The sequence below is a fragment of the Astatotilapia calliptera genome, chromosome 5 (assembly GCF_900246225.1).
Source record: "Astatotilapia calliptera chromosome 5, fAstCal1.2, whole genome shotgun sequence".
Classification (NCBI taxonomy): Eukaryota; Metazoa; Chordata; class Actinopteri; order Cichliformes; family Cichlidae; genus Astatotilapia; species Astatotilapia calliptera.
This window is the reverse complement of record NC_039306.1, coordinates 19,342,014-19,368,255: the sequence shown is the minus strand read 5'-3', so window position 1 is coordinate 19,368,255 and position 26,242 is coordinate 19,342,014. Positions and strand designations below refer to the sequence as shown.

At 39.8% G+C, this 26,242-nt stretch overlaps 1 protein-coding gene across 10 annotated transcripts in view; it reads right to left on the bottom strand.

Annotated features, from left to right (window-relative positions):
• cacna1da (calcium channel, voltage-dependent, L type, alpha 1D subunit, a) overlaps positions 1 to 26,242 on the bottom strand; it is a 61,646-nt gene that overhangs the window by 13,776 nt on the left and 21,628 nt on the right. For 2 of the 10 annotated variants that reach the window (XM_026167822.1, XM_026167824.1), the window contains exons 5-33: positions 24,238 to 24,407; positions 23,467 to 23,619; positions 21,552 to 21,748; positions 21,091 to 21,194; positions 19,259 to 19,428; positions 17,615 to 17,689; positions 16,306 to 16,393; positions 16,032 to 16,058; positions 15,420 to 15,580; positions 14,646 to 14,871; positions 14,325 to 14,532; positions 12,628 to 12,748; positions 12,391 to 12,478; positions 12,252 to 12,282; positions 12,002 to 12,156; positions 11,781 to 11,910; positions 10,227 to 10,286; positions 10,089 to 10,148; positions 8,586 to 8,692; positions 8,184 to 8,271; positions 7,987 to 8,094; positions 7,833 to 7,885; positions 7,592 to 7,738; positions 7,279 to 7,480; positions 6,878 to 7,036; positions 6,121 to 6,231; positions 3,817 to 3,900; positions 3,310 to 3,321; positions 173 to 205 (exon numbers count right to left, since the gene is read on the bottom strand). In XM_026167822.1, coding sequence (XP_026023607.1) covers positions 173 to 205; positions 3,310 to 3,321; positions 3,817 to 3,900; positions 6,121 to 6,231; positions 6,878 to 7,036; positions 7,279 to 7,480; positions 7,592 to 7,738; positions 7,833 to 7,885; positions 7,987 to 8,094; positions 8,184 to 8,271; positions 8,586 to 8,692; positions 10,089 to 10,148; positions 10,227 to 10,286; positions 11,781 to 11,910; positions 12,002 to 12,156; positions 12,252 to 12,282; positions 12,391 to 12,478; positions 12,628 to 12,748; positions 14,325 to 14,532; positions 14,646 to 14,871; positions 15,420 to 15,580; positions 16,032 to 16,058; positions 16,306 to 16,393; positions 17,615 to 17,689; positions 19,259 to 19,428; positions 21,091 to 21,194; positions 21,552 to 21,748; positions 23,467 to 23,619; positions 24,238 to 24,407 — 3,328 coding nt within the window. The remainder of the gene's footprint in view (positions 1 to 172; positions 206 to 3,309; positions 3,322 to 3,816; positions 3,901 to 6,120; positions 6,232 to 6,877; positions 7,037 to 7,278; positions 7,481 to 7,591; positions 7,739 to 7,832; positions 7,886 to 7,986; positions 8,095 to 8,183; positions 8,272 to 8,585; positions 8,693 to 10,088; positions 10,149 to 10,226; positions 10,287 to 11,780; positions 11,911 to 12,001; positions 12,157 to 12,251; positions 12,283 to 12,390; positions 12,479 to 12,627; positions 12,749 to 14,324; positions 14,533 to 14,645; positions 14,872 to 15,419; positions 15,581 to 16,031; positions 16,059 to 16,305; positions 16,394 to 17,614; positions 17,690 to 19,258; positions 19,429 to 21,090; positions 21,195 to 21,551; positions 21,749 to 23,466; positions 23,620 to 24,237; positions 24,408 to 26,242) is intronic. The other 8 variants (XM_026167823.1, XM_026167832.1, XM_026167826.1 and 5 more) reach the window with 8 other exon arrangements.

Genomic DNA, 26,242 nt, shown 5'->3' with positions numbered 1-26,242 from the left:
TAACGAGAAAGGAAACCTGAACGTGAAAACGTAATAGTACATAACATGGACTTGAAATAAGCAACAGATCATAGAAAGTGTAACTGACAACAGAAGACTAAACAGAGAAATGCAAATCCAAACATGGCATGGCCCTGACAGAGTTAAAGGTGTGGGGGGTGGAGCATCTTACCCCCATCTCATCCAACTGAGGAGTCTCCGTTGGCTTTAAAATCAAAGACCTGTATTAATGACTTGTACAGAGGCCACAGGTCTAACACACAATGGGCCAAAAACGTGGAACAACACATTTGATAGTTTTTGTTTTGTTTTGTTTTTAAAATCACACGACACCAGCACACGTCAGCAAAGACGCAGACAGAACACAGTCACTACTCTTCTCACTGACAGGACAAACTGTCTTATAGTTTCACTGTGACAAAGACACACATGTATTTACCATTAAATCTTATCTTAACACTTTAAAAGACTGCCAAACAACAAGTTCACATTACTTAACATTTCTATGTGGGGTTGACTGACATACAACATAAAATTACTTAAATACGAATCAACATTTAAGACTGACACACAACTTTATCACTCCCCCGGTGTAATGGTTTTTATTGATGAGACTAAATGATGATGAGATCCTCTTAGACGATGTTAATGAGTTGTTACGTCTAACTGACAAATGCAATGAATCGATGTTGCTATAAAAGCATCATGTGCTGTTCTTACAGAGTCCTGCTGTATCTCGACATATACCCTGCAGGCTTCAGATTCAGACAGGTACACATCAACATATGACTGCACAAAAATCATATATTGTGCGCTTGAAGCATTATCTATGGCACAAATAGACACAAGAGAGTACAAGTAGGATGTTCACAATCCAATAGTTTGTCATTTTAAGTGACTGAAAATTTGCTGACCAAAAGAGCTTGAGTATGATCAATTATGTACACACAGTCGCTCGCACAGATTCATACCCATACACAACTTTTGTTTGCAATTCATGTCAATTGACAAATAAATCATTTGATATCATCAGCTGTAATCAGCGAGCATTTATCCCCAAACAAAATCCAGATGCAAAACTTTTAAAAAAAGAAAAGAAACATCAGTCATAGTGATGGTGGTTAGGCTGAGCCTGTATCATGATAATGTGATTTTACAGCAAAAAAAAGCATTTAGCTCCATGTGGAAAATATCAGAAAGGCTCAGCACTGACAACATAAGATAATCAGACAGATGTGGCTTGAGTCAATATTTTGCAAACTGTCGTTATGAGGTGCAGCATGAGCAGAAATGATTAAAAAAAATAGAATTAGCCTGAGGAGGTTCTTTAGGTAATCCTGGCCACAGCGCCGATGGAGCATGCGTTCAGCATTGCCACGTTGCTGGGGAAGCACTGCACGCACACGCAAGACCTTTGAATGATGTGAACTCATAGCAATGCAGCAACTCATGCATGTCAGTAGTGCCCTGCAACAAAACTGCCATAGCAGGGCGCTCTCACAGTCCGGTGCAGAAGGATATGAATAAACATCAGAGAAGGAAAAGAGAGAGAGAGAAAGACACAGACAAAGAGGCAGGAGGAGGGAAACAGCAATAGAGACCAAGACTGGGACAGAAAAGAAAACCAGAGAGACTGAGCCATACTGAAACAGGGAGAAGAAGAAGAAAGGCAGAAAGGTAGAAAGAAGGAAAAAGTAGAGAGTTGCTGTGGGAGTGTTCATGCACCTGACTGGAGTCTACACACCTGCGCTACATATGAGCTCCATTCTGAGCTTTAAGAGCTCACTACAGGAAGACAGAACAAAACACAGAGACAATCACTCACAGAGACACAAACACAAGATCATCAAAGAACCTCAGACTCAGCTGCATTAAACCACCATCATTGTAAGTGTACAAAATCACACTAAATTCGTGCCTATTGAACTCCTGGGAAATTTTCAGACCTTACCTGAATTTTTACTTTGATGTGAACACTACAACTGAGGCCTAACTTTTAGTATCGTTTCCTTTTAGGTCACTCTGTGACTTGATCTGTTCCCTGATTGATGCATTACAGCAGCTACATGTGAAGCCACAGTGGCCTCTACACAACTTTAAGGACATTAAATGGTGACATTAGGAAACACAAGTAAACCTTTGTTAGGAATTCCCAAACACGCTGAGCTTCATAGGTTCATCGGTTTAATTCCCAACATTATTGCCCTTAATGTTGTGTAGAATTTCCAAGCTCTGAGCACCAGGGCCATTCTGTCTGGAAGTAAAGAGGAGTGTAGCAAGCGAACAAGGACAAACTGCACAAGGCTCTATGGAAAAAACTGACCGGAGGGGAATGGAGCGGGTGGCCAAGCGCCATCTGCGAGAGGCGGGACATGGAAAGGATGTTAGGGGGATGAGGTGAGTGTCTGACACCCCAGCATGCATTTGGAGAGGTCACGGTAGTCTGGTAAGAATCTGAGCAATGACACGAGTCATGACTGACACAGCAAGCAAGTAGAAAAAAAAATATTACTGACTCAAAACACATCCTCATAACAGATCTCCTGTTATGAATAAATGCAAAACTAGAATATCTGAACATTTACATGCAGTGCAAATAAGAAAGAAATGCCATGAAAAAGCATGTCATAGAACCACAATGTGAAATAAACATCACGTCTCCAACACACACACACTAACACACTCCTCTGCATACACTCGCACATACAACCGAAAGCACACGCTGAACACACATTAAACACACATGCATAACAATAAAAAACCTGAAAACACACCACTGTGTCTTATGCTTCAAACAAAGTTAATGTTTTGTTGTGCACTCATGCAGACACACATTTTGGAACACAAACTAAGAAGACATGAAAAATTACTCCAGAAAAACAGCACTGCAGCTCAGACATGAGAGCACTCAGGAGGCGGGAGGAGGGTCAGTTTGGGTGATAAGCCTTTGGTATGCTACCCCTATAGTAAGCACCATATTCACCATAGTTATTATCTGGAAATGCAACATTTGGGTGTTTGTTGGAACTTTCTTTTACTATTTTTGTCCTAGCTAAGCTCAAAGCAAAAAAAGCACAAAAACAGACGTCCAGTCTTTGTTTTTAGACGTTTCTTTTATCAAGGGAAAGCTATAAAGAGAAGCAATCATCTACTATTTTAATGAGCTTCGATATTAATTTTTTAAAGTACTGCGAAATTACAAAAATCTCTTTGTCTTTGTCATTAGTCCATAGCAAAGGGGTCCCAAAGATAAAGTTGTCATCAACAAAAGGTTACACACAAACAACATTTTTTCATTGCCATACTTGCCTCTACAAGTTTCTATGGAAACAAAATAAACAAGAGTAAGAGTTAGACAACTACATCAGAAACCATCCTGCTCTGGACCAAATTCTGGCCACAGTTCACAAAGAAATGTGAGGTTTTGACATTGCTATGTCCAAGAATAAACAGAATAATCAACACGTTCATCAACAAGTTTGTCGCGATGTCCTGTCAAAAACTGCAACAAAAGTTACAGCAGCACAGACAGAAGCAGAACTCCAACAGGAGAGATCTGAGTTAGGTCAATTTAGCATGAAAGAAAAGCTTCATGAAAATCAAACTGAAGTTTTACAAACAAAGCCAACAGCCAGCTTTAAATCATACTTTTTAAATCCTTTTATTAGGGATGCATTTTCAACATTTCTATTATATTTTATAGCGGAAGCTAGATAAGATTCACAGTAAATTTAAGCTAATAACACTAAAACTTGCCAGGTGGCTTTCTTATAAGGCTTCAGTTCAACTTACAAATCAGAAAGAAGAAGTACTTACGTTAACTTCTGTGATAGCGATATCGACGACACTACCGACAACAATTAAGGCATCAAATGTGTTCCAAGCATCAGCAAAATAGTGCTGTTAGTGCACGAAGGTACATGTAAGGGGAAATGATGGGGATGAAAGTGAGAGACCAAGGGAAGGGATAGGGGAAGACAATCAGACAAGAGTGGAAATTTAAAGGAAGTCGTTGTAATGAAATGGAAGGGTTGGAGAGAGAAAGAAAGGAGGAAAAAGTTAGACAAAGCAGCAGAAATCAGAGTCCTGCCCCTAAAACCTGCTGTGGAGGTGGTCTGAAAGGAAAGAAGTCAAAGAGCAGCGGGGTGCTTCAAGCTGAGCTTACTTACATCAATCTCACTGAGAACAATGTCTACTATGCTGCCAATCACAACCAGGGCGTCGAACACATTCCAGGCATCCCCAAAATATCCCTGAGTGAGGTTGAGCGTGTGGTGGGGCGAGTCAAATGTGATATCAGCACAAGAACAAGAAGGCTTTACTCTCACACTGAAATTTAAATCAACAAACTGCTTATTTAAGGACACACAGAAACCCCTGCTAGCTACTTAACCTGAAGGGCTCGTGATTATACAGACTGTGACTGATTGCAGAACACTAAATTTGCACAAATTCCATGCTAACAATAAAATTACACATGAACACTCTGTGACTAAAAAATTGGTTAAAAAAAAAAGATTATTTTTAGCTTAAAAATGGAAGCACGGCACCCCACACGTGTTTGTCTTACTAGCATCCTGTCCTTCTTCTCAACACAGAGCTGTCAGCAGGCAGGGACGCCAAAGGGGAAATGGAAACAAATATTTACATGTCCACATGCTGCTTCTTTAATAAACATAACTGAACATTTTACAAATCGCAGTTTTAGAAACATGCTGAAGAGATGGATACCACTCGTTGCTTTACCTAACAGTCATACTGAAATGTTATTTTCTGCAAGCTCGTACACTCAAAAAAATGAAATTGGGTGGTTGTTATATGTACAAGATTCAAACTTGTAATTGGAACTAAATTATTTCATGTTCCTATGGTGAACGTAATTAAATCATGTAGCATCTGCATGAAATTCAACAACTTAATTTGTTCTTGTTGAGATGACATCATCATGACATACAATCTAGTAAGAGTGGTTAGTTGCGTGGACTCACGAAATTCACAAGATCGCATTAAATGTCAAACTGCAGGGAAATCGCTGGAGTTTTAAGAGGCAGACAACTACACCCACACCACGTGTATGCTATAGCTATTTATTGTGGTTTAACCTGTCAAGGACAAAAACATACAGAAAATTCTGCATCAAGCCTTGTAATCATAGCTTTCCTAGTTTTGTTAAGCCTGGATTGACAGCATAGTGTGATGGTTAGTGCTGTTGCCTCACAGCAAGAAGGGCCTGGGTTCAAATCCACAATCTGGCTGGTTTGCAGTGTGTAATTAGGGTTAAGTTAATTGGTGATTCTAGATTACCCATGAATGTAAGTGCAAATGGTTGTTTGTCTCTATGAAATAATCAACCCCCATATTGGTTCATTAAGAAAGACTAGCAGTAATTGCCTTGATTAACAAAGTAGTTGTTCAAACAACAAGATTTCATTATTTTTTCCTAAAGTTTTTAACTTGTGTAAAAAGAATTAAAACAAATTTCACTTTACATACTTAAATGAATCACTTCAAGTCAATGTAAGTATACTACGTTGATCCAGAGTAATCAGATTACATTAAACCATCAAATGCCAAATGTGTTGGTTTGACATGGTCAAAAATGGGTTATTGTACTTGGTTAAATCACGTGGAAAAAGGTGCTGTGATTAAATTGTGTTCATCGAACAACAGATTTTTTTGAGTGTATAAAGAAACTGAATATAACCATAGACTGTACATAAAAGCTGGATAACCATCATTATGAACGGGTTTGTGATGTTCTGTAAAGTAATGGTTTAGTATTCTGGATGCTACCACCAAATCTCTTTCTATAGCAGGCTGCAAACATGTTTATTTCTGCTGTAAGGCTGGACATGTGAACTGAGGTGTCTAAGGGGACTGACCTACCATTCAAAGTCAGCTCTTGGGTTTGCCAGTTGTGTATGGCACATTTTGCCCCCTTCATATTTTTTATGATTAGCTAAGCTAACTGACTACTAGTTAGTGTATATACATCTGAGCGGTATTGTCCTTCTAACTCATCTCATAATGTTGAAAAGTTACTCTAATAAGCAAAAGCATTTCACAGCAAATGCATCCGTTTAATAGCTGGACTTAATTTGATGCTTCATGTCAGCTCACCCTGGGTTTGAAAGCGATGAGTTTGAGAACCATTTCCACAGTGAATACAGCAGTGAAGACCATATTGAGAATATCCATCACGTAGTTAAAGAGTGCAGACTGGCCGTAGTGCTGCAGACAGAGATGGAGATGTTCGGTTAACATAAAGATTCAATGTATTCAATATACAATGGGAAAGTAATGCGATGTGTCTGAACAAACAGTCTGTTTGCATTTTTTATGTTTTTCTGTGACTCTAGTACTTTTGTATGCACTTATGTTCACCACATTGCTTTTTATAATTCTGTCAAGAAAAAATAGCAAAACCTGAGCAACTGAAAATGACATTTTACAGGCTGACACATCCATACTAATGAAAAGACTTACAGCAACTTACGAGATACTCTAATGATTTAAGTCTGCACATTTACAGTCTTGTGGACTCCATGCAGTAGTGGGAAAAAACTAAAAACACCTTTATTGCTTCCATTAGCATTCAGAGGGTAAGGAGCAGCCATGTTCTGGGGTTGGTTAAATGATTATCAGCAAGTACCTCTATAAAATAACAGAGGCTTTGGCAGTTTGCCGGTTTGAAGCATTCAGGTGTGTGTTAACGCAATGCCACAATCTTTAACAGACGTCCCAGAAAATTCAAACCGAGGTCACTCATGTGGCACAAGTGTATGCTTCAACAAAAGTTTCTCCAAGTAGAAAAATCCATAACTTCAAAGACTCTTTGATGACTGGTTGTCTGGCAGGTAAATACTTGACTTCTTACCTGTACAGCCAGGCAGAGTGTGTTGAGCATGATGAGCACAAACATGATGTACTCAAACCCAGTGGAGTTCACCACATACCAGAACTTGTACTGGTATGGGTTCTTTGGGATGTATCTCCTCAGAGGACGGGCTTTAAGAGCGTATTCCACGCACTGACGCTGCACACAAATACACAAAATATTTAACATCATCATTTAAGAACAATCTTAACGTTCCCTTTTAAATGAGACACAATATTAAAAATGTAAAGGAGGTCATCAGCATTAGAACGTCATCTGTCTTGCTACTTTGTTGATGTTTTGTTTTTCTTGACACAAAGTGAGAGGAACCCCAGAGAAAAGCCTTCAAAACTAATCGTCATACTTTACACATAATGTTTTGTGCTTCTAATGACTCTGACCTGGTTCTTGTCGAGTTCACAGTTTTTATACTCCTTCTCTCCCTGTTCCTGAAATGTGACGATCACAAAACCTACAAAGATGTTCATCATGAAAAAGGCAATGATGATGATGTAGATGATGAAGAAGATGGAAATCTCCACGCGGTAGTTGTAAATGGGACCAAGGTTTTCCCTGTTGGAGTCAATGGCCTTGTACAATAACCTAAAGAAAGATGAGAACAAGCCAACACGTGATTCAGATTCACAAATTCAGGCTTTCTCCGTACATTATCTAAAACGTAATCAGCTCAGTGATGATATCTTTCAATCTTACGCAGGCCAGCCTTCAAAGGTGGACACAGTGAACAGAGCCATCATGGCCATGAGGACGTTGTCAAAGTTAAAGTCACTGTTGTGCCACACCCGTTTGTGGACAGTTGGCTGGTTCACGTCTCCATCTTTGTACAGGATGTAGGTGCCCCTGTGACAAAACATGTTGCATGGAGGTTTAAGTCCAACATGTGATGTTAAACCAGGACATCTGCAGTTCAGGAGCAAGATGGGATGAAACTCACTTGCACTCTTCTGGGCTGGACTTAGCTTCATCTGTGCAGCGATAGAATTTTCCCTGGAAAAAGGAAAAGGAAACGTTTTTGCTGTTATTACACATTTTGAACTTCTTTGGATTGATGTGTATTATTGATGTTTTTCAAACTCAGAGATGCTCACCTTGAACAGCTGCACGCCTATACAGGCAAACATGAACTGAAGCAGCGTGGTGACGATCATGATGTTACCGATAGTTCTGATGGCCACAAACACACACTGCACAACGTGCTGTAAGACACAGATAAAAATGTTTAAAGCTAAGGTTTCAGATAGTGGCTATTGTAGACATGCTAGAAAAGGTCTCGAGTAGCACCCACCTTCAGGCCTTTGGCTCTATTGATGGCCCTCAGGGGTCGAAGTACTCGAAGGACCCTGAGAATCTTCACCACAGAGATGGCAGAAGACCTGAGTGTAAACAAATAATAATAACAGTTTGTAAAAAAGAAGAATCAGAGAAATATGAGCTTTTTTAGGGGTCAAGAACCACTTCAGGAGGAGTAACTGCTGCACTCTGCTTGTATGGCCTGCTTCAACCAAAAGATCAAAAATGACATAAAGTGCTCAGATGATTGAACTTCTTTTCACCTCTATATTATTGCTCAAAGGGGATTTTAGTTTATTTCCTAACTTTCTTCCTTTAACTATTTTTCTTATGAATGAAACCTTTTTGTTTGTGCAAAAAGCTTAATGCAAATATGTTCTGGTTTTTCTGTACTCACTGAATGCCAAAGGAAACGAGGGAGACTCCCACCACCAGCAGGTCCAGAAGGTTGAAGTAATTCCTGCAGAATGCTCCTTTATGAAGAAAAGCTCCATATGTCGTCATCTAAGGAGAGGACAGAGGAAGTTAAAAGAGCAAATGACCAAAAAAAACAAAAAAACATGTAGCATCCAGAAACAAATACAGTGTTGCACTCCTCACACTCCAACAGAAACAAACAAACACACTGAGCTAACAGTTTAAATAGGAAAAACTCATTCTCAGCACTCATTCCCATTATCTCACAGTCAAACACACACGCCCGCACACGTCTCCACACTCTTATAGATCACTCTGATTCGGGGTGGCGAGTTCAGAGCAGTGAAACAGGAGGCTAAAATCTACCATCGCCACCCCCACGGCCCTTAGCTACATGAATGTAGTAGTAAGTCATTCATTTCGCAATCTACTATGGGAGGCAATAAAACATGCATTTTGTTGCCATGACGTCAGGGATATTTACTACCTGCAAGAGCTCTAGTTATAGAGATTGGAAAATAGAAATGGCCTTACTGTCACATTCATGTGGACCGTCGGCTTAAAGCACATTCCATTATGTTCTTTAATAGTTCAGCGTAAGGGGAAGCAGCTCCCAATTAAAACTCCAGAGATCAGCAGGCAGAGAAGAAAAACCAGCCAAAATAACTCTTCTTCAAATAATAAAAGTAAAGGATTCCTTCCAAGAGTGCATGTAAATGTGGAGACCTGCAGACAAGGACTGGATGAAGTTGCTCACTAAGAGCAGTGGATGATTTAGAGTCAAACAGCACTGGGTTGGCAAGTGTTTGCCCACTCCCACTGAAAAAAGAAAGAAAAAAGCTGCAGAGAAAACTCCACATTTCTATGCACTCAGTCGGGGAAAGCAGACTGAACCATGCTCGGCAGGAGCATGGTTGATTTTGCCCCCTCTTTTATGGGTAATCTGAGGAGCAGTCAGTACGAGAGGCATGGAGTTAGCTTTGACTGGAGTTGATTTTCGACTTTCAATCACCGCCACTCTGAAGATGACCTCAAACTCAACTTCAGCCAATGCTCTGATATGTCTGAGCAGCCCGTTAAAAAATTGTGTTGCATCGCATGGGAGGGGGTTGCATTACGTATTACATATCTGCATCATCAAAATCATTTCAGCAATGACTGCCCGAATGAAGTGACACCCATGTGAGTATAATGTAAATGTTCATGATGTTTCCTTCCCCTAACAGTTCTTTCATCAGTGCAATTTGAGCAAATCTTGTGTTTGTGTTCGTGTGTTCAAAATAGTGACTAACAATTCCAAAATTCGCTTCATCTTCTTCTTCTTTTTTTTTTTTGCTGTTTTTTTTTTTTGCTTTTTAAAAGAGGTGCCATGAAGAAAAAAGTAAATAAGAGAAAGGAAACAAACAAGCCAGGTTGTACTGAGTGGCGGGTGACACACAAGGAGAGAATGCAGCAAGGCTCTCGTTGTCATTTAAGGGGTTACCTTCAATACGATCTCAAATGTAAACATACTAGTGAAGACATAATCTGCATAGCCTAGGACCTGGAAGGCAACGAGACGTTTGGAATGTTATTGGGGTGTGGTTAGTTACAGCACGCACAGGGGACACAGGGAATTTACCTTCAAAACGATCTCAACAGTAAAGATAGCCGTGAAAGCATAGTCAAAGTAACCAAGTATCTGCAAGAAGCAACGTAGATGTTTAACAAAGACAGTTCATTGTGCAGCGTCATACATTACATGTTAACAAGATGAAAGGGGAAAAAAATGAAAGCATTTTCTGGAAAGGATTTGTTAGAGTGAAGAACTCACAGCAAAGTTACTTACTGACCTTACAGCTGTTTTTGCCTGTTTTAGCTCATAAAAAACGAGTCTGCACCTTGAAGCAGACAAGGAGCTTCAATCTGCTTTTAAATGGAAGTGCAAATCGAGGAACAGAAACCAGGAACTAGTCTGATGGACTACTGTGTTTCTTATTTTCTTGTAAAGCACATGCATGCCCAACTAATTAATCAAAAGCTCTACTAAATGTACTGCAATCACATGCAAAACAATAAAAGACAAACAATACTATAAAAGGACAATGTGAACTTGAAGTGTCTTAGATTTAAAAGGCTGCCATTAACGACTTGATCTCTATATCTTGGAAAGGACCAGAAGGAACAGAGCGATCAGATGTCCGCTTTCAATATAGACACTAGATTTTCAAGTACTTATCCCGGTGTCCTGACAGGACAATTACACTGAATATATGTTTTAGAAAATAAACTGTATCTAATGCTTTCTTGTCTAGGTTAAAGAGAGAATAAATCACATGGCTCAAGATAAAGAAATTGTGAAGTGCAGAAATAACAGACATGAATTTAATACATACCATTTTCACTGCAGTAAAAAGAGTATTGAATGTCATCCTATTACTGATTACTATGGAAAATAAGTGATTTATATTAAAAGTAAAATGCATCTTTTGTTTTGTTACTTTTTTATGTTTTTACAAAAGTGTATAAACTCATGTAGAGTATGCTTTGCAAAATCATCCATATAAAGTACAAAGATCAGCTATAGCAGGGATGCCAAGCACAAGGCTCAGGTGACAAAGACTCCAATCCAGCTCACTGGGGGACACAAATTTCGAATTTCTAACCGTATTTTCAAAGGTTTTACAGCTTTTTCTACTGATAAAAAGCTCACCTACCGCCATTCATACTGCACTTACGTCAAGTAATAGATAAACAGAAAAATTCTTGTTTTTCACTATCTATAGAATTGTGCATTTTTTATAGTGGGTCCACAGTCTTAACAAATTGGAAAAAATTACATTTTCTGGGAATGACCAAAAACCTTTTTTCATGATTGCAGAACAGGCCATGAGCTCCCAGAACTTTATCTGTACATGTCAATTTTGACTAATTTAAGCCCAAAGAGTTGTGCTGACAGACTTCCTATGTGGCCCACAATGTAAAAAGAGTCTGAGATCCCTGATTGTAGTAATTACAATAAATGGGCTAAAACATGCAAAACCAAGAGTACGGTCATTTATAGAAGCATCACAAATTGTTACGCAAAGGCAAACATGAGAAAAGTTATTTTTAAATTATTTTACTTCATTTATGTGACTTTATTAATCTGTTCATTTGAAGTTCAAAAATTTTATGACAGGGTTTATAAACTTACAATATTGCGAGCTGAGAAGTTTCGGATTGGATCCTCAGCAGCGAGGGAGACGGAGCTGAGCATGATGAACACCAGGATGAGGTTGGTGAAAATGTGATGATTAATGAGTCTGTGGCAAAACACACGAACCCTGAAGAAAAACAACAAAAAAAACACAGCAGACATCAGTGTGATATGAATAGCGACCTGTTTGTGTCTGCACAAACATAATTTCAGCTTACGGGTTTGTGTTGCTGAAGATGAAGAAGGCACTTCCCTCTGGGATAGGAGTGATCTTCTCCTTCTTTACCAGGTCGGAGATGACCGGCCGAGGCCCCGATGGGACTTCAGGATCCTCCTCCTCCGCTGCAGTGTCGTCATTGTCCTCCTCCTCCTCCTTAAACGAAAGCAGGAAATATGTAATGTGTAACACGCGTAACTTTTCAAACTGTAAACATGTTTTCTGACTTAATAAAATTAAAAAAAGAATACCTTGTCATCTTTATCATCATCTTTTTTGTCCCTGTAATGAACACAGATATTTTTATAAATGCAGACTGGAGTTTGACCAATTATCCAAGCAAATATTTGAAGTAATTCGTTGTCAGAGAGAGACATATTGGACGGTCACCCTTTTTTGTCTCCTTCATCTGTGTTGAGAGATTCTGCATCTGCCAAGTTGTCCACAGCGATAGCCAAGAAGACATTCAAGAGGATATCTGAGTAAAGTGTTAAGTCGAGAACAACTCTCCCACTACGAATAAAGTAAAATTCTAGTGACTAATCAATAACACATGTCTGCAGTGGATACAAAGAATTATTGTTTTCTTTGTAACAGCTACACCTTTGTCAGTGTGAGCGAGGATACAGTTTCCACAGATGAATAGGATGATGAAGTAAAAGCACACAATCATTCCAGAGGAGGACGGGCCACCATACGCCATGATCCCATCATACATTACAGCATTCCAGTCTTCTCCAGTCAGAATCTGAATAGTTCACAATATTTATTATGTGAGAAACACAACAACTGAAAAACATCAAGCATAATAAGTGGCAGCTGCTTTATACGATGCAGGGTGGCTACAATGAACATGTTAGAGCTGCAGTAAATTTGCAGTGATTGTGGGTATGATGTGGATGTTGAAACAAGTTTACTGGCATTCATATGCATTTTGACGTTGTGGTCTTATGCCGAATTGTTTTAGGAATTGACACTCACGGCCACTTTTTTAGGTACACCTTGGTATTTCCCTTAGCCTTCAGAACTGCTTTAATTCTTCATGACACAGGTTCAACACGGTGCCACAAATAGTCCTCAGAGATTTGGTGCCATACTGACATGACAGCATCACAGCGTTGCTGCTGATTGATCGGCTGCATGATGTAAATCTCCCATTCCACCACATCCCAGGTGTTAAACTGGATTCAGATCTGCCAAATGCCAAATTCAGACCCCATCATCTGAATTTCACAGCAGAATTCAAGACTAATGAGATCAGGCAACATTTTCCCAGTCTTCTATTATTCAATTTTGGTGACCCAGTGTGAACTGCCTCTGTTTCCTATTCTTAGCTGCTGTAGCTCATCTGCTCATTTGACCTTTGATATCAACAAGGCATTTTTGCCAGAGAACTGCTGGTGACTGGATAACTTCTTCTGTTCAGACCATTCTCTGTAAATAATAAAGATGGTTGTGTTGTAAAATCCCGGCAGATCAGCACTTTCTGAAATACTCAGAGCATCCTATCTGGAACCAACCACTATGCCACATTCAAAGTCACTTAAATCACCTTTCTTCTCCATTCTGATGGTTCAGTTTGAGTTTCAGCAGGTTGTCTTGATCACGCCTACTTACCCTAATGTCGTGAGTTGTTGCCACATGATTACATATTTGTATTAACCAGCAGTTGAACATGTATTCCTAATAGTGGCTACCTAAAAGTAGTAATAGTAGTAATATTTCAGGCTGTGCTTTTCCTGACTAAAATCCAATCTCCAGTCCAGCCCCTCCTGCATGTATGCCCTGGTTGTACATCACCTCTCTCCAGAGGTTTACTAGCAGCACTTCAATTCTGTGTTTTTGCTAACCTGTGTCTCCTCATGTGTGGTGTCTGTCTGCTCATTCATCTGTGGTACAATTCTCCCGTCTACAGTGTCTCACTTTAGTCCGCTGTGCTCAATCTGCCACAACCTTTCAGCCTGCCGCTCACAAACCATGCCATATAAAGAGATCAAAATGTTCTTTTGAAAAACTTCTCTCAAGAGTTCAGCCTTCAGGCACACTCACGATCCTTGAATGTTTAGTTGTTTTTATAAATCTGTTCTACAACTTCTTGTTACTTCTGAACTGACATATACACCAAAATCTCTAAAATGGGCAAATACTGACTCATATAATGGCTTGTTCACAGAATCTGTTTAGTCTGCCACAAATTCTTCTACATCTGTATGAAACACACCCTTCACCAATTTTATTTACATTTTCAGCCTATTTCACTTGCTGCGTATTTGTATTTAACAGTCAGATTTTACTGTATGACATTATCTGAACTCTGTTAATACCTGAAACACAGTGAGGAGGGCCTGGGGAAAGTTGTCAAAGGTGCTCCTTTTTGTCTGGGTTTCGTCAAAGTTGAATTTTCCACCAAACACCTGCATGCCGAGCAGGGAGAAGATGATGATGAAGAGGAAGAGCAGCAGAAGCAGGGAAGCAATGGACTTCATGGAGTTGAGCAGCGATGCCACCAGGTTACTCAGAGACTGCCAGTGTCTAAACAGAAGGTCGACCAAGAGAGAGGAGGACGGACGGGATTTTAATCGAACTCCACAGGCACGAGACTGTGAACACACGAGCACGAACGCACAGCATGTTGACAGTCTTACCGTGTGACCTTGAAAATCCTCAGCAGGCGCACGCAGCGGAACACAGAGATACCGAGTGGAGACATGATTTCCAGCTCCACCAGAATGGTTTCAGTGATTCCTCCGCACACAACAAAGCAGTCAAAGCGGTTGAAGAGTGACACAAAATAAGCCTGCAGCCCAAGACTGTACATCTTTACCAACATTTCACATGTGAACAGGGCCAGCAGCACCTTGTTGGCCACATCTGAAAAGCAGAGGAAAAGATATTAAATCAGATGAATAAATAGTGAAAGAGAGTGATGCATTATGTATTGGAGGGGTTTTCTGTCTTTTAATGCAACATATAGTAGATCAAACCTCTGGTTGCACAAATATTTTATATTACACCTTCTTGCAGCTTCTTGTAGCTTTTTCTTTGTGTGCACTTCATTTAATTATTACTCTTTTTTACTTCAACCTCATTTCTATTTTTTATTTCTATTTCTTTATTTTTTTATCACAGTTAGACAAAATCTTGCTATGAATCTACACAATTCACATTAATGAAACACATTATTTGCATAAAAATCATGACATTTAAAACAATTTAGCCTTAGTCATCCACAAAATACATACAGTAATAGAGAAGATGGGAAAAAAATCAAATTAGTAAAAATATTCTGATATTTCATGAGAACATCATGACAACATGTTATATTAAGTAATCCTTTAAAAAACACTAATTAATAGAAGATAACCCATTTAAACAAATTCATTCATTTTATTTCAAAATGAGACGTTTGTAATTCGTACCTTGCACCTGTGTCAGCCACAAAGGCTGGTTGTAATGTTCTGATGATATGGTCAGGGTGTTGAGGAACACAAGGATGATGACCAGCCAATAGAAAGGCACTGACTTGACAGCCAAACGGCACTTCCTGCGGCAGAATCTGTTCCATCGGCGCCAGCGCCGACTGCAATGGCAAAGGACACTTTCAGCACATAGAGGCTCAGTTTGCACATAAAGAACACAAGACGCAGTCACACAGATTATGAAGTCAAAACAATGGAACAAACTCATCACTGCAGTGTTTTTAAGAAAATCTCGAAAGTGTGTGTAATAAGAAGAACGCAGTGAAGTATGGGTGAATGCCCACAGGGGACTGCATCAATGCGTTTCTGCAAGTCATACAGTACAGTAAATGAGCTGAAAAGTACTGTGTAAGCCTATTCTCTAAAAATACCTTATAGCACATGCTGACTATATAAAAGTTGTTGATTTATCATTCCCTGTAACATCTCATTAAAAATACAGTAAAAAAGAAGCCAAGCAAAATAAAAATCAGTGTAATTGAATGCAGGCAAAAACCATATATTAACAGCTACATGCACTATGTAGACACGCCTACCTACAAATATACTGACCTGAACTTTGACTTTGAAATCTTTTGACTGAAAAGAAGAACAAGTGAAAGTTGATGAATGCATCTTGTAACAGAAATGAGTTGTTAGCATGTAGTTAACTGACATCAACCCCAAAAAAGTGCAGCTGCAATGTTTGCAGCATGAAGTTTACCAGTTTTTTTAAACACATATGACGAGATAAAGCAGGCACTGACACAGCAAAATGGCTGTGCTGACTGAAATTAGTGACACCAAAAGAAATCCTGTGTACAGGTTCATGGTGCAAAGTTCTCACCACAGAGGTCCACAGCATGGCGTCTTTTCATCCTCCCCGTTCTGATTCTCGGTGTTCACAGACTCTGTTTCACTGGCTGGAACGCTTGCTGTGGCATCAAATAAGGGAGCATATTTAAAATATATATATAAACAAAATCTATGCACTTTGCAATGGTAGAAGATTCTTCAGAAAGGCACAACGCATGCTTCCCATCAGGAGCAAGTGTAAAGAATGTTCCCATTGTATCAACAAGAACGTAGATGCACAAGAAACATATAAACAAAGAGAATTCAGAAACTCTTTTCAGGTGAACGAGAACTGTATGACAGTGATTTTAATCTCCAAAGCCACAGTGCAATCACAAAGCTACCTCAATGAAAGGAACGTGCTAAGTTCCACAGCTCTGCATCACTGTCATCATCAGTATCATTTACCAAGTGCTGAGAGTGAGCTGACGTGGGTCAGGCGAGTGGACAGCTGCTACGTGAGAGCTGTCTGATGCAGACAACGAGGAGCGGAGAGAAGACGGGAGCCGAGAGAGGAAGACAGAGCTCTTTAAACTGTCTCTGAAATGCTACACTCAAACTACTGCCAGCACTTTGGAAAGACTGTGTGTGTGCAGACTGATGATGATTAACTGTGTGAAATGTCTCGGTGCTTTAACTCATGTGAGCGAGCGTGGTGTGCTCTCCTGCTTAGCTTACGCAGACGTGCCGGCTTTGATTCCTAAGTGGTCGGACAGCTCTCAGCTCTGAAAATAGTGCTGACTGCTGGAGTAGTCATCTGGGTTTAACCCTGTTTCCTACATTCATACTGAGCTCCTGCATTTGAAGTGGAACACGGGAGGGAAACAGGGTGTGGTTGCTATCAAGCACAGCTGTACGGCTCTTCCATATCGGACTAGTTTAATAGGTAAGAGACAAGGGGTTTTTATTCAGGACGAGGACATAAGGAGAAACGTAAGAAGGCTGTGATGTTTGGACACAACAGGTAAAAAACAATTGTAAAGCACAATGTGATGGTATATTTTGTCAGGTTTCACACACACACCCACAAAGCAACAGACTTATTAATCTATCCTGGTCAGTAATATGACACTGACTGGTAATATTGCAGTAATGACAATGTACATTTCAGTCTAGTCTTAATAGTTTGAGAAAATATGAGCTAAATTTTCTGTATCAGATCAGTTTGATCTTAAAACACTAACACACACACACACACACACACACACACACACACACACACACACACACACACACACACACACACACACACACACACACACAAAAGCTAAAGAACACTGGAGGGAAACCACAGGATTTACCATGAGTGTCGGACGACTGGCTGAACCACCCAAACCTTCCTTTCTTCTTCTCAGTAAGGTCAGCCAGAGTCACCCCTTCATGTGTAATGCATGCAAGCCAATGCATTCAGACACAACGGCACAGCAGAGGGACATGGAGGGGAGGGGGGCGAGAATGGGCTGCTATCAAAATGGGTCAGAGCAGACAAGCACCACAGGACAACAACAGTTTTCAAAATATCAATATTCAACCACGACAAGAGCAGCAGGAGCCACACCGCAGACACTGAGGAGGGCAGAAGAACGACACAGAGAGCTGTTAGTCAAAGGAAGCGTCTGGAGGTGGCAGCGCCCTGTACTAACATGTGACCATGCGAATTAAAGCATTTACCTTTGAACATGTTAGTAGGGGTTCATGTTTCGTGGACACACACTATAAAGCCAGCATGGATGTTTTAGAAAAGCAGTATGGACTCCCTTCTTCTAACACGGCACAATTAACGGCGATTTTCCTGCTTTCTGGTAAACTTACAGAGCACCGCTGTTCTGAAAAATTGGAGCAATAGACTGGTGGAAGAGGCAGGAATATACACAAGGAGTACATAACAGACGTGGGGAAATCATAATGAGTTGACAAAAGGCAAAAAATAGAAAACCCAAGCTCAAACTCTAGGATGAAGCAGTTGCAGGTTTTCTTTTCTGTATCATGTGTGCCGCTTATATAAAGAGGATTTGGATCACTTTTTTTCTACTGCTTGAGTAACATGTTTCTTTTTTTTTCCTTTCCTTTCCTTCCTTTCACTGGTGCTTACAGAGTGCTCCACTTCCATCACCGACATACATGGAGGCTGGAAACAAAACTAGTCTGATCATTTCGTTTCAAACACCTTTCACATATCCACATATGGATGTCAATACTGGCCTCTGTGTCGATATTTGTGCATCTACGCATTTGTCAGTATGTGTACTCTGCTTCTCTATAACCAAAAGGTAGACTATTCAGAAGCACAGTGGATCATCACTAAATCCCAGGAGTCCTTCTGAAATCACTATAGTCCTGTTTTGTTTTGTTTTTCTTTAACTGTGGTGATCAGCTGGCACAATTGATCAACTTGCCTTGTCTAGCTCCATTATAGCATCCATTTTTGCAAATTTGCATGAGAAAACTGAATATTTCAGGGCTCAATCAGACCTAATTAAGATTTCCATGATGCTGGTTTCAAATCTCTGGTGGCTTTCTTCCTGCTTGATTCAAGCAGAATTATTGGGCTAAAAGCAAAGAGGACTTAAATGATGTGTTAGATTATTAAGATTTTTTTCTAATTAATACCCCCTCTATCTGTTCTCAATATGTCTCAGCGTAATTGACCAGTTATCTGGGGCAATATGAAAAATGGAGCACTTTAGACCCAATAAGTCAGGACACAGCACCAATTCTGATTTAAGCAATGTCACGTTCTTTCTCCAGAGTGATTTTTGGTTTGAAGATACTGCTTTTAACCAAGAAAAAAGAAACTCTCTCAAACCAGTAATGATGTACACTACTTGATATTTATCCTTGACATGGCAAGAGTAGCTTCAACCAGTTATTTGCATTGAAGCTCTCTTGTGATGGTAGCGTAGCGTTAACAGCCGGAAAAAGGAAGCGGGTCAGACGGCGCTTACGGTTACGCTTGCTCTCCTCATCTGCCTCGTCCTCATTGTCAGGGTCAATGTCCTCAGCCTGAGTGATCCAGTCCAGGTAACCCTTCAGATCCTCCTCCAGCTGTTGCTTTTCACGCAGCTTCTGGAAGTCTCCGCGAGCTTTGGCCTTTTCCCTCTCCTTGGAGAACTCTCTGTATTTGGAGAAAGAACCCCCAAAAAAAAACAAAACAAACAAAAAAAAACAAACAAACAGAAACACCAACAAATACACAGTAATGCACGAATTAAAGACAAACATGGGACGTTTCACAGCAAACAAGAAACAAATTGTTTCACACAAAATGGAAAGCAACAAACATGTTGTTCTGTTCTAGATCATTTTCCCGACAAAATAAAGACATTCTGTGTATGAGTTTCTGTATATCCTCTTTTCTACATTCTTTAGTCACAGCCTTTTAATTTCTTGTGTGTTTTTCAGAAATGTAGCCACTGGAGGGAGATGTACGCCTTTAAGAGACGACACAGAGCTATATTTAGAGCCCGGCAGTACAGTAGTGTATCTGTCAGGTGGGCATCTTCATCTTACAGAAAAGGCAATTCAGGTAGACAGATTGTTTCAAGAGAACTGCAGCATTTGCACAGTATCCAAACTTATAGTTTATATAAGACAATGAACTTGAAAACAACGAGATTCGACTGTATCTACCCACAGTGCATTGTGAGATAGTCTTATTAGAATAACCTGTATTTAAGCTGGTATACTAAAAAATTAAGCTGAATGAAAAAGTCACATGTGTGACAAAAAAGTGAAGACGTCCATTGTCAAGAAGCCAGCAACAGGTAAAGCTGTATCAAGGTAACTGGTGCTGACAGGTCATGCCAGTCTAAAGACGCCAACATGCACTGTAGGAATGCTTGACTCGATTGTCATGTTAATCTTGTTTTCTTTAAAAAAAAAAACACAGGTTTTCTTCGCTGGTCAACCAGCCAGAGTTAGTTGTACTGTAATACCCCACCCCCCACTCCACAGAGCAGGGAAAGCAAACTGGGGTTTGAGAGAGCTTAGGCGTGCAGAGGGAGTGAAGGGCGAGGAATAAGATTAATTTCTTTCACAGGAGGTTGGGTGAGCTGTCGAGGGGGTGGGGGAAGAAACGCTCACTTTGCAGTTGCCGTGGAAAGGATGTAATAGTTTGACATCAACAGAGGTCAGAGAGGAGCGCTTAAGAAACAAAATAGACTCTAATGTAGACTGGCCACTTACTGCTTTATTACTTGTAATGATTTTTGCATTTCTGGCGCACAATTTCCCAAACACACATACTAATTCAATTTCAAGTCAACTCTATTTTATTTATGTAGCGCCAAATCACAGCACCAGTTGCGTCAAGGTGCCTTATATGTTTATAGGTAATAAAGTGAAAACCCCAATAATCAACGGCCCTCTTTGAGCAAGCACTAGGTGACAGTGGGAAAGAAAAACTTCCACTTAACAGGAAGAAACCTCCAGGATCAGGGAGGAGCAGCCATCTGCTGCAATCACCTGGGGATGATGTTGTGAGTGTCAAGGAGCACAGCAAACCCAAAGTGCATGCACTTTGCACACTACAGACCAAACCCACCGCAAAAGTTGCCTCTTACCCACTTAGCACACCTAATACAAGGTTTAACACGAAAAAGGATCCCAGTATAATCAGACTGACAAAATAAATCCACGGTGTTTCCCATCCAATGGCGTCATTGACCTACAGAAGCCAAAAGTAGCCCGTCAACAAACATGGACACATACAAAGACAGAAACCTTCTGCCTCAAAGGAGCAGAAAGTCTCTGTTTTGAAAGAGAAGATGGTGCTTACCCGCTCAACACACCCAAAACCAGGTTAAGAACGAAAAAGGAGCCGAAGATCACAAGACTGACAAAGTACACCCATGGAAGTTCAAAGCCCATGGCATCGTTCATCTGCAGGAGTGGATCGGTCACCGCAGAGAAAGGAGAGCAGGGGGAAAAGGAAGGAAGGATGCACAGACAGAAAAAGGGTGTTAAACTGTTAGAAAGGAGGAAGAGAGAGCAAGTCTTAGGAGTGCTGATGACTGTCAGGACAGTATCGTTTTATTTGATGAGTTGTTGATTGAATTCAATCATTTAGCCAATCAATCATATCAGAGTGGTAAGAGCCGCCCCAGGAAATTATCAGCAGCTTCATCATCAGACTGTCAGTCGCATTGGTGTTGTGTGTTTGATTTGAGCAGACATTAAAGCTGAAAGAATGTGACAGTCACAGGTTATTGAACTGGGTGCACAGAGCGAGAGACTCACCCAGTACAGCACATCAGTCCAGCCCTCCATGGTGATACACTGAAACACCGTCAGCATGGCAAACAGAAAGTTGTCAAAGTTGGTGATGCCACCGTTGGGACCTTGCCAGCCTTCCCTGCACTCCGTGCCGTTGATGGGGCACTGGCGCCCATGCCCTGAGATCGCACATGGAGCTGGCTCCTCTTCTGCTATCATATCTACAGAAAGAGAGTTTTAAATAATCTGACACTTAACATAAGTGCTGCAAATAAAGTTGCTTTTTAGACTGCCTAGTCTTAACTGCAGGATTTCCTACTATAAACAGTGTTATGACTAAGAGCACTCTGATTCACTGCATCTTATACCAAATACTCTCTTTAGCAGCTGTCTTATTCTTCTCATTTACAGTTGTTCAGCAGTAGAAAAGTCTACTTTAGACTTTTAAATAACTTTGACAATAACATATCTATATATCTTAGAGACGAACCACTTTTCAATTTACAGTTTCACAATATACAAACATATTATACAAAACATTATTGGAACGATTAACTAACATTTGTGGTTAGGTTTTATGTTTCAGTGAGTTCCATCAAAGAGGTATTTCCATCTCTGAAGATTTAGTTCACAAACTATTAAAATGATTATATTTCTGTGAAATATTGCTCCATCTCACAACCCCTCACATGGACTTGTTCCCCTTGGGAAATTCCTGACGTTTGAAGTAAACTACTTAGAGAATAACTTCTGTCACGTAATCCAATATATCAGTCATGCAGTACATACTTTTATGTTTTTGTCTAAGAGTTATATTTCAGTTTAAGGAGAAAACAAGCCAGTCGAGATTGAGTTTGGCATGCCTGATTTGATTTGACTTGCCACATTAATTTATGAAAATTCATCATCCCTCTCAGAGCTAACTGTGTCAGTGTTCATAGAGCACTACATATTGTTTTGTTTGCCATTAGAGGTTATATGAAATAAATAACATAATTTGAGTTCTAACTGGAAAAAGCATGTCTGGGACTCATCTTTGTCTGCTTCATTTTGTCAAATATGAGGCATAATCATAAACTTCTCTAACGATACCCATAAAAACAATCAAACTAGCTTACTATATCACCTTTAATCTTGGCCAGTCTTCCCTGACCAGCGCAGGAACTGTTTGAGGAATGCTTCTATAGGTCGATTGCTACCTAAGATCCATTATAACTACTTGTACTTTGCGTCCGCAATGAATGCTGAATTTTCTCCAGTGTGTCAAAATCCTGAACTTTAAACTCGAACAGTATGAAGCAGCGCTGAGCTAAATGTGACTAAAAAACAAGCTGTGCGCTGGCACACAATGACGTGCACCACAGTTCAGGTCGTTTCAGCTGCCTCGCTCTGAGACACCTCAGGATGCTACAGTAGAACTCTGGGTTGGCAGTCTGGCCCAGGGGGGACAAATTGACAGTGCACAACCCCGTGAATGACGAACAAATGGCGCACACGTTCCTGACCAATGTGCCGCCTTGAGGCTTGGACACTGTAGACTGTTTTACTGAAAACTGCTGCGTGATGTCTGCATCATAGCAACAGACCCTGCTCTCTTCAGCATGAAAGTTGTGTCAGTTTGACACAGAGCAAGAAGGGAGGTCAGGTATGGTTTTTGATAGTCACTGACAGAGGCAAAGAAGATTATGACCACACCCAATAAGTAATTAAAGCACAGAAACTATTACTGTATCTGATAAAGCTATTACCTGTCCTGATAAAAATCCCTTGTACTCATTTGTCTGGGTAAGCAAATCACCAGACTAAGCATTATCCTGATTATACCTTTAATCTGTTGTTGTTAATGGAAAATCACAGCTGACATACAATAACCTCAACTCCTTGTTACTTTATTTAAAAAAAACAATTTGATTTTATATATAAAAGTCAAAGTGCTCACCTGTACTGGGGAAATAGCAGGTTGCATGCATTTTACCAATGAACAGCTCCAGGCCGATAATAGCATAGATGATAATGACAAACAAGACCAGGAGGGCAATGTGCAGGAGAGGGACCATGGCTTTAATGATGGAGTTCAACACCACCTGTAAACCTAAGCAAAGAAAAACAAACACTTTACACAAAGCCCGGCCGTACTTTGTAGTACCAAATGGAAAACACAAACTACAAATTCTACCAGTCTTTGTACCTGTTCTTAACACAAAAATTAGATTCCTGGCTCCAGATGGTGAAGTGGCTAATTCTGTTTGCTCTTGATCTTACTTAGCTTAAATTGCATAAATACATAAAACGTAATCACAACTGTATAATCATTTCACAGACTGCTAACATAAACAAACGGAAGTATTTATGGTTTTCAAGTATATAAATATAAATAACAATGTAAAAAGAATGTAGATACTCCTTTCAGTATATACTGTATTTCAGAACATCTTTGCCTCGTATATTTCATAAGCATGTCGTGTTTTTTTCTGTAAGTTTGTTTATTATTATGGAACTGAGAGCACATGGCCCTTGGTTGCTGATGTAGATGCTTAAAGAAAATAGTCCTCAGGGACTGCACATGGACCATCTGGACTTGCCGTGTTTAACCCTTAGCCCTGCATTTTTCTATTAAAAAAAGACTCATTTTATTGTACGACAGATGCAAAAATTATGTACATTTAATAAATATGGGTTGCCAACGTGCGGAGCTTAAAAGTTCTCTTACTGGGTACTCCTGAGACCAGCCGCAGGGGGCGCAGCACACGGAAGGCTCGAAGGGCTTTAACATCAAATCCACCTGGCTTACCCCCGTGCCCATGCATTGATGCATGGTTGTCTCCTTCAACTTCTCCCTTTTCTTCTTTGGTCAAAAACTCCAATGCAACACTAAAGAGTCTGTTGGAAAACAAAGAAAAATCCTTACATTAGTCACCTCTGCATTTGAGGTACATAATGAACAGTGCTGACAATCTTTAACAAATAGTAGATAAAGATTAAAGATCATTTTCGAGAAAAAGCATGGCAAACCTTTGACAGTTCAATAATTAATGTAGGAAATAAAGAACAGATTAAGCAGCATTAGATGTACTGATTCTTATATAGCATTTTTCTACTTGAGCACAGAGTAGCCACTTTTCATACAATTCTACTATTTTCACTCGTCAATAATTTATTGTAATTAAGAAACAAACCTTCACGAGCATGAGTAAAACTAAGATGTAACAAGTATGTTGTTGAATGTACGAGGCGCTAAAATGGGGTTAATAAACCTTCAGATTCTGACAAAATGTGAGAATATATTAAAAGTCTTACTTTCTCATAGTTCATAAGCTCCTATTCACATCAGTAATGTCACTAAGTCAATTTAAGGTCTCCAACAAACACTTTTGACATTAAAAATTTTGCCTGGCTGAAAGCTTTTCACTTTGCCGTTATTCCCTCAAAGTATCATTTAGCTGTGAAACTATTATGTAGTGGCATCAGTTTACTTTACAGCCACCCACAAGCCATACTGAAATCTCCAGGATACAATTTGATAAAAAGCAGTCTGAAACCTTTATTAACCACAATCCGCTGTAAATATCATTTTAGACTGCATCAAAATGGTTAGTAAACACCGTACTGATAATGATCCAATCAAAAACAATTTTAAGACTAGAAAAAAAAAACTCCCAGATATTTCTTGCCCTACATGCAGCGCTTCAAAAGAAAAAAAAAGAAAAGCCAGTGGATATGTTGAAAGAGCAGGATAATATGACAGCATTGTAACCTGTCAGTGCCCAGTTTGAGTGTACCAACAAAAACCTACCCACCCAGCAAAAATTTGGTGAAAAGACGACTTCGTCATACTAATTTGGATTTTGTTAAAAAGTGAAAGTAGGCTATTTACATATGTTCCCAGCATGTGTCACAGTCAAGGTCCATGGAACAAATGTGGATCTCCAAAAGATTTGGCCCCTCCTTACTGTATGCGTGGTCTGGGCAGAAATGCTCGCATCTTGCAAACAGCAAACATTACACAAGCACATATCCACAACGTCTGCAAGCTAAAAAGCCAGCATACAAAAATATGTATTTAACGTATTATTTTTTAATCTACCCGCCACCAAAGATCAAATTACAGATTTTCAGAGAAACAAAAGTTTTTCTGTCTTTGTTGAGCAACGGAACCAAATAAATATATGAACAAAGTTCTGTAACTTTCACAAATACTAAGACTTATAGAAAAATGTGCAATATTATTTACATGCAGAGGTATTTTGTTTTACTAAATAGATCAGATATCACTAGATTGAAAGATGGATATTTATAAAATACACTTTATGGACAGATGTACTGGGCCATCTGTATATGACACTTCCTGGGACATCCTAACCCATGGTATGAAGATCCCAGTACACAGTTTTTGTGCTGATGTTAATGGCAGAGGAGGTTTGGAGCTCTGCAGTTCCTGAGTCAGCAGATCATTGGTGACCTTTACACATATGCCTTCACATGCTCTCTACCATGCTTTATGTGGTCTCACACTTTGTGGCTAAGTTGCTGTGGTCCCTACTCCATTTCACAATAAAATATTAATGTCTGAACTTTCACTTTTCCCAAATTTAGGCATAAAGGGACATTTTTTTAAAGGTCATGTCTGGCCAGCCAGATTAAGCCCAGAATATAACATCCACTGACATCTGGTGCACGGTGGATCTGTATACAAGAGATAACTGTACCATAGGAAG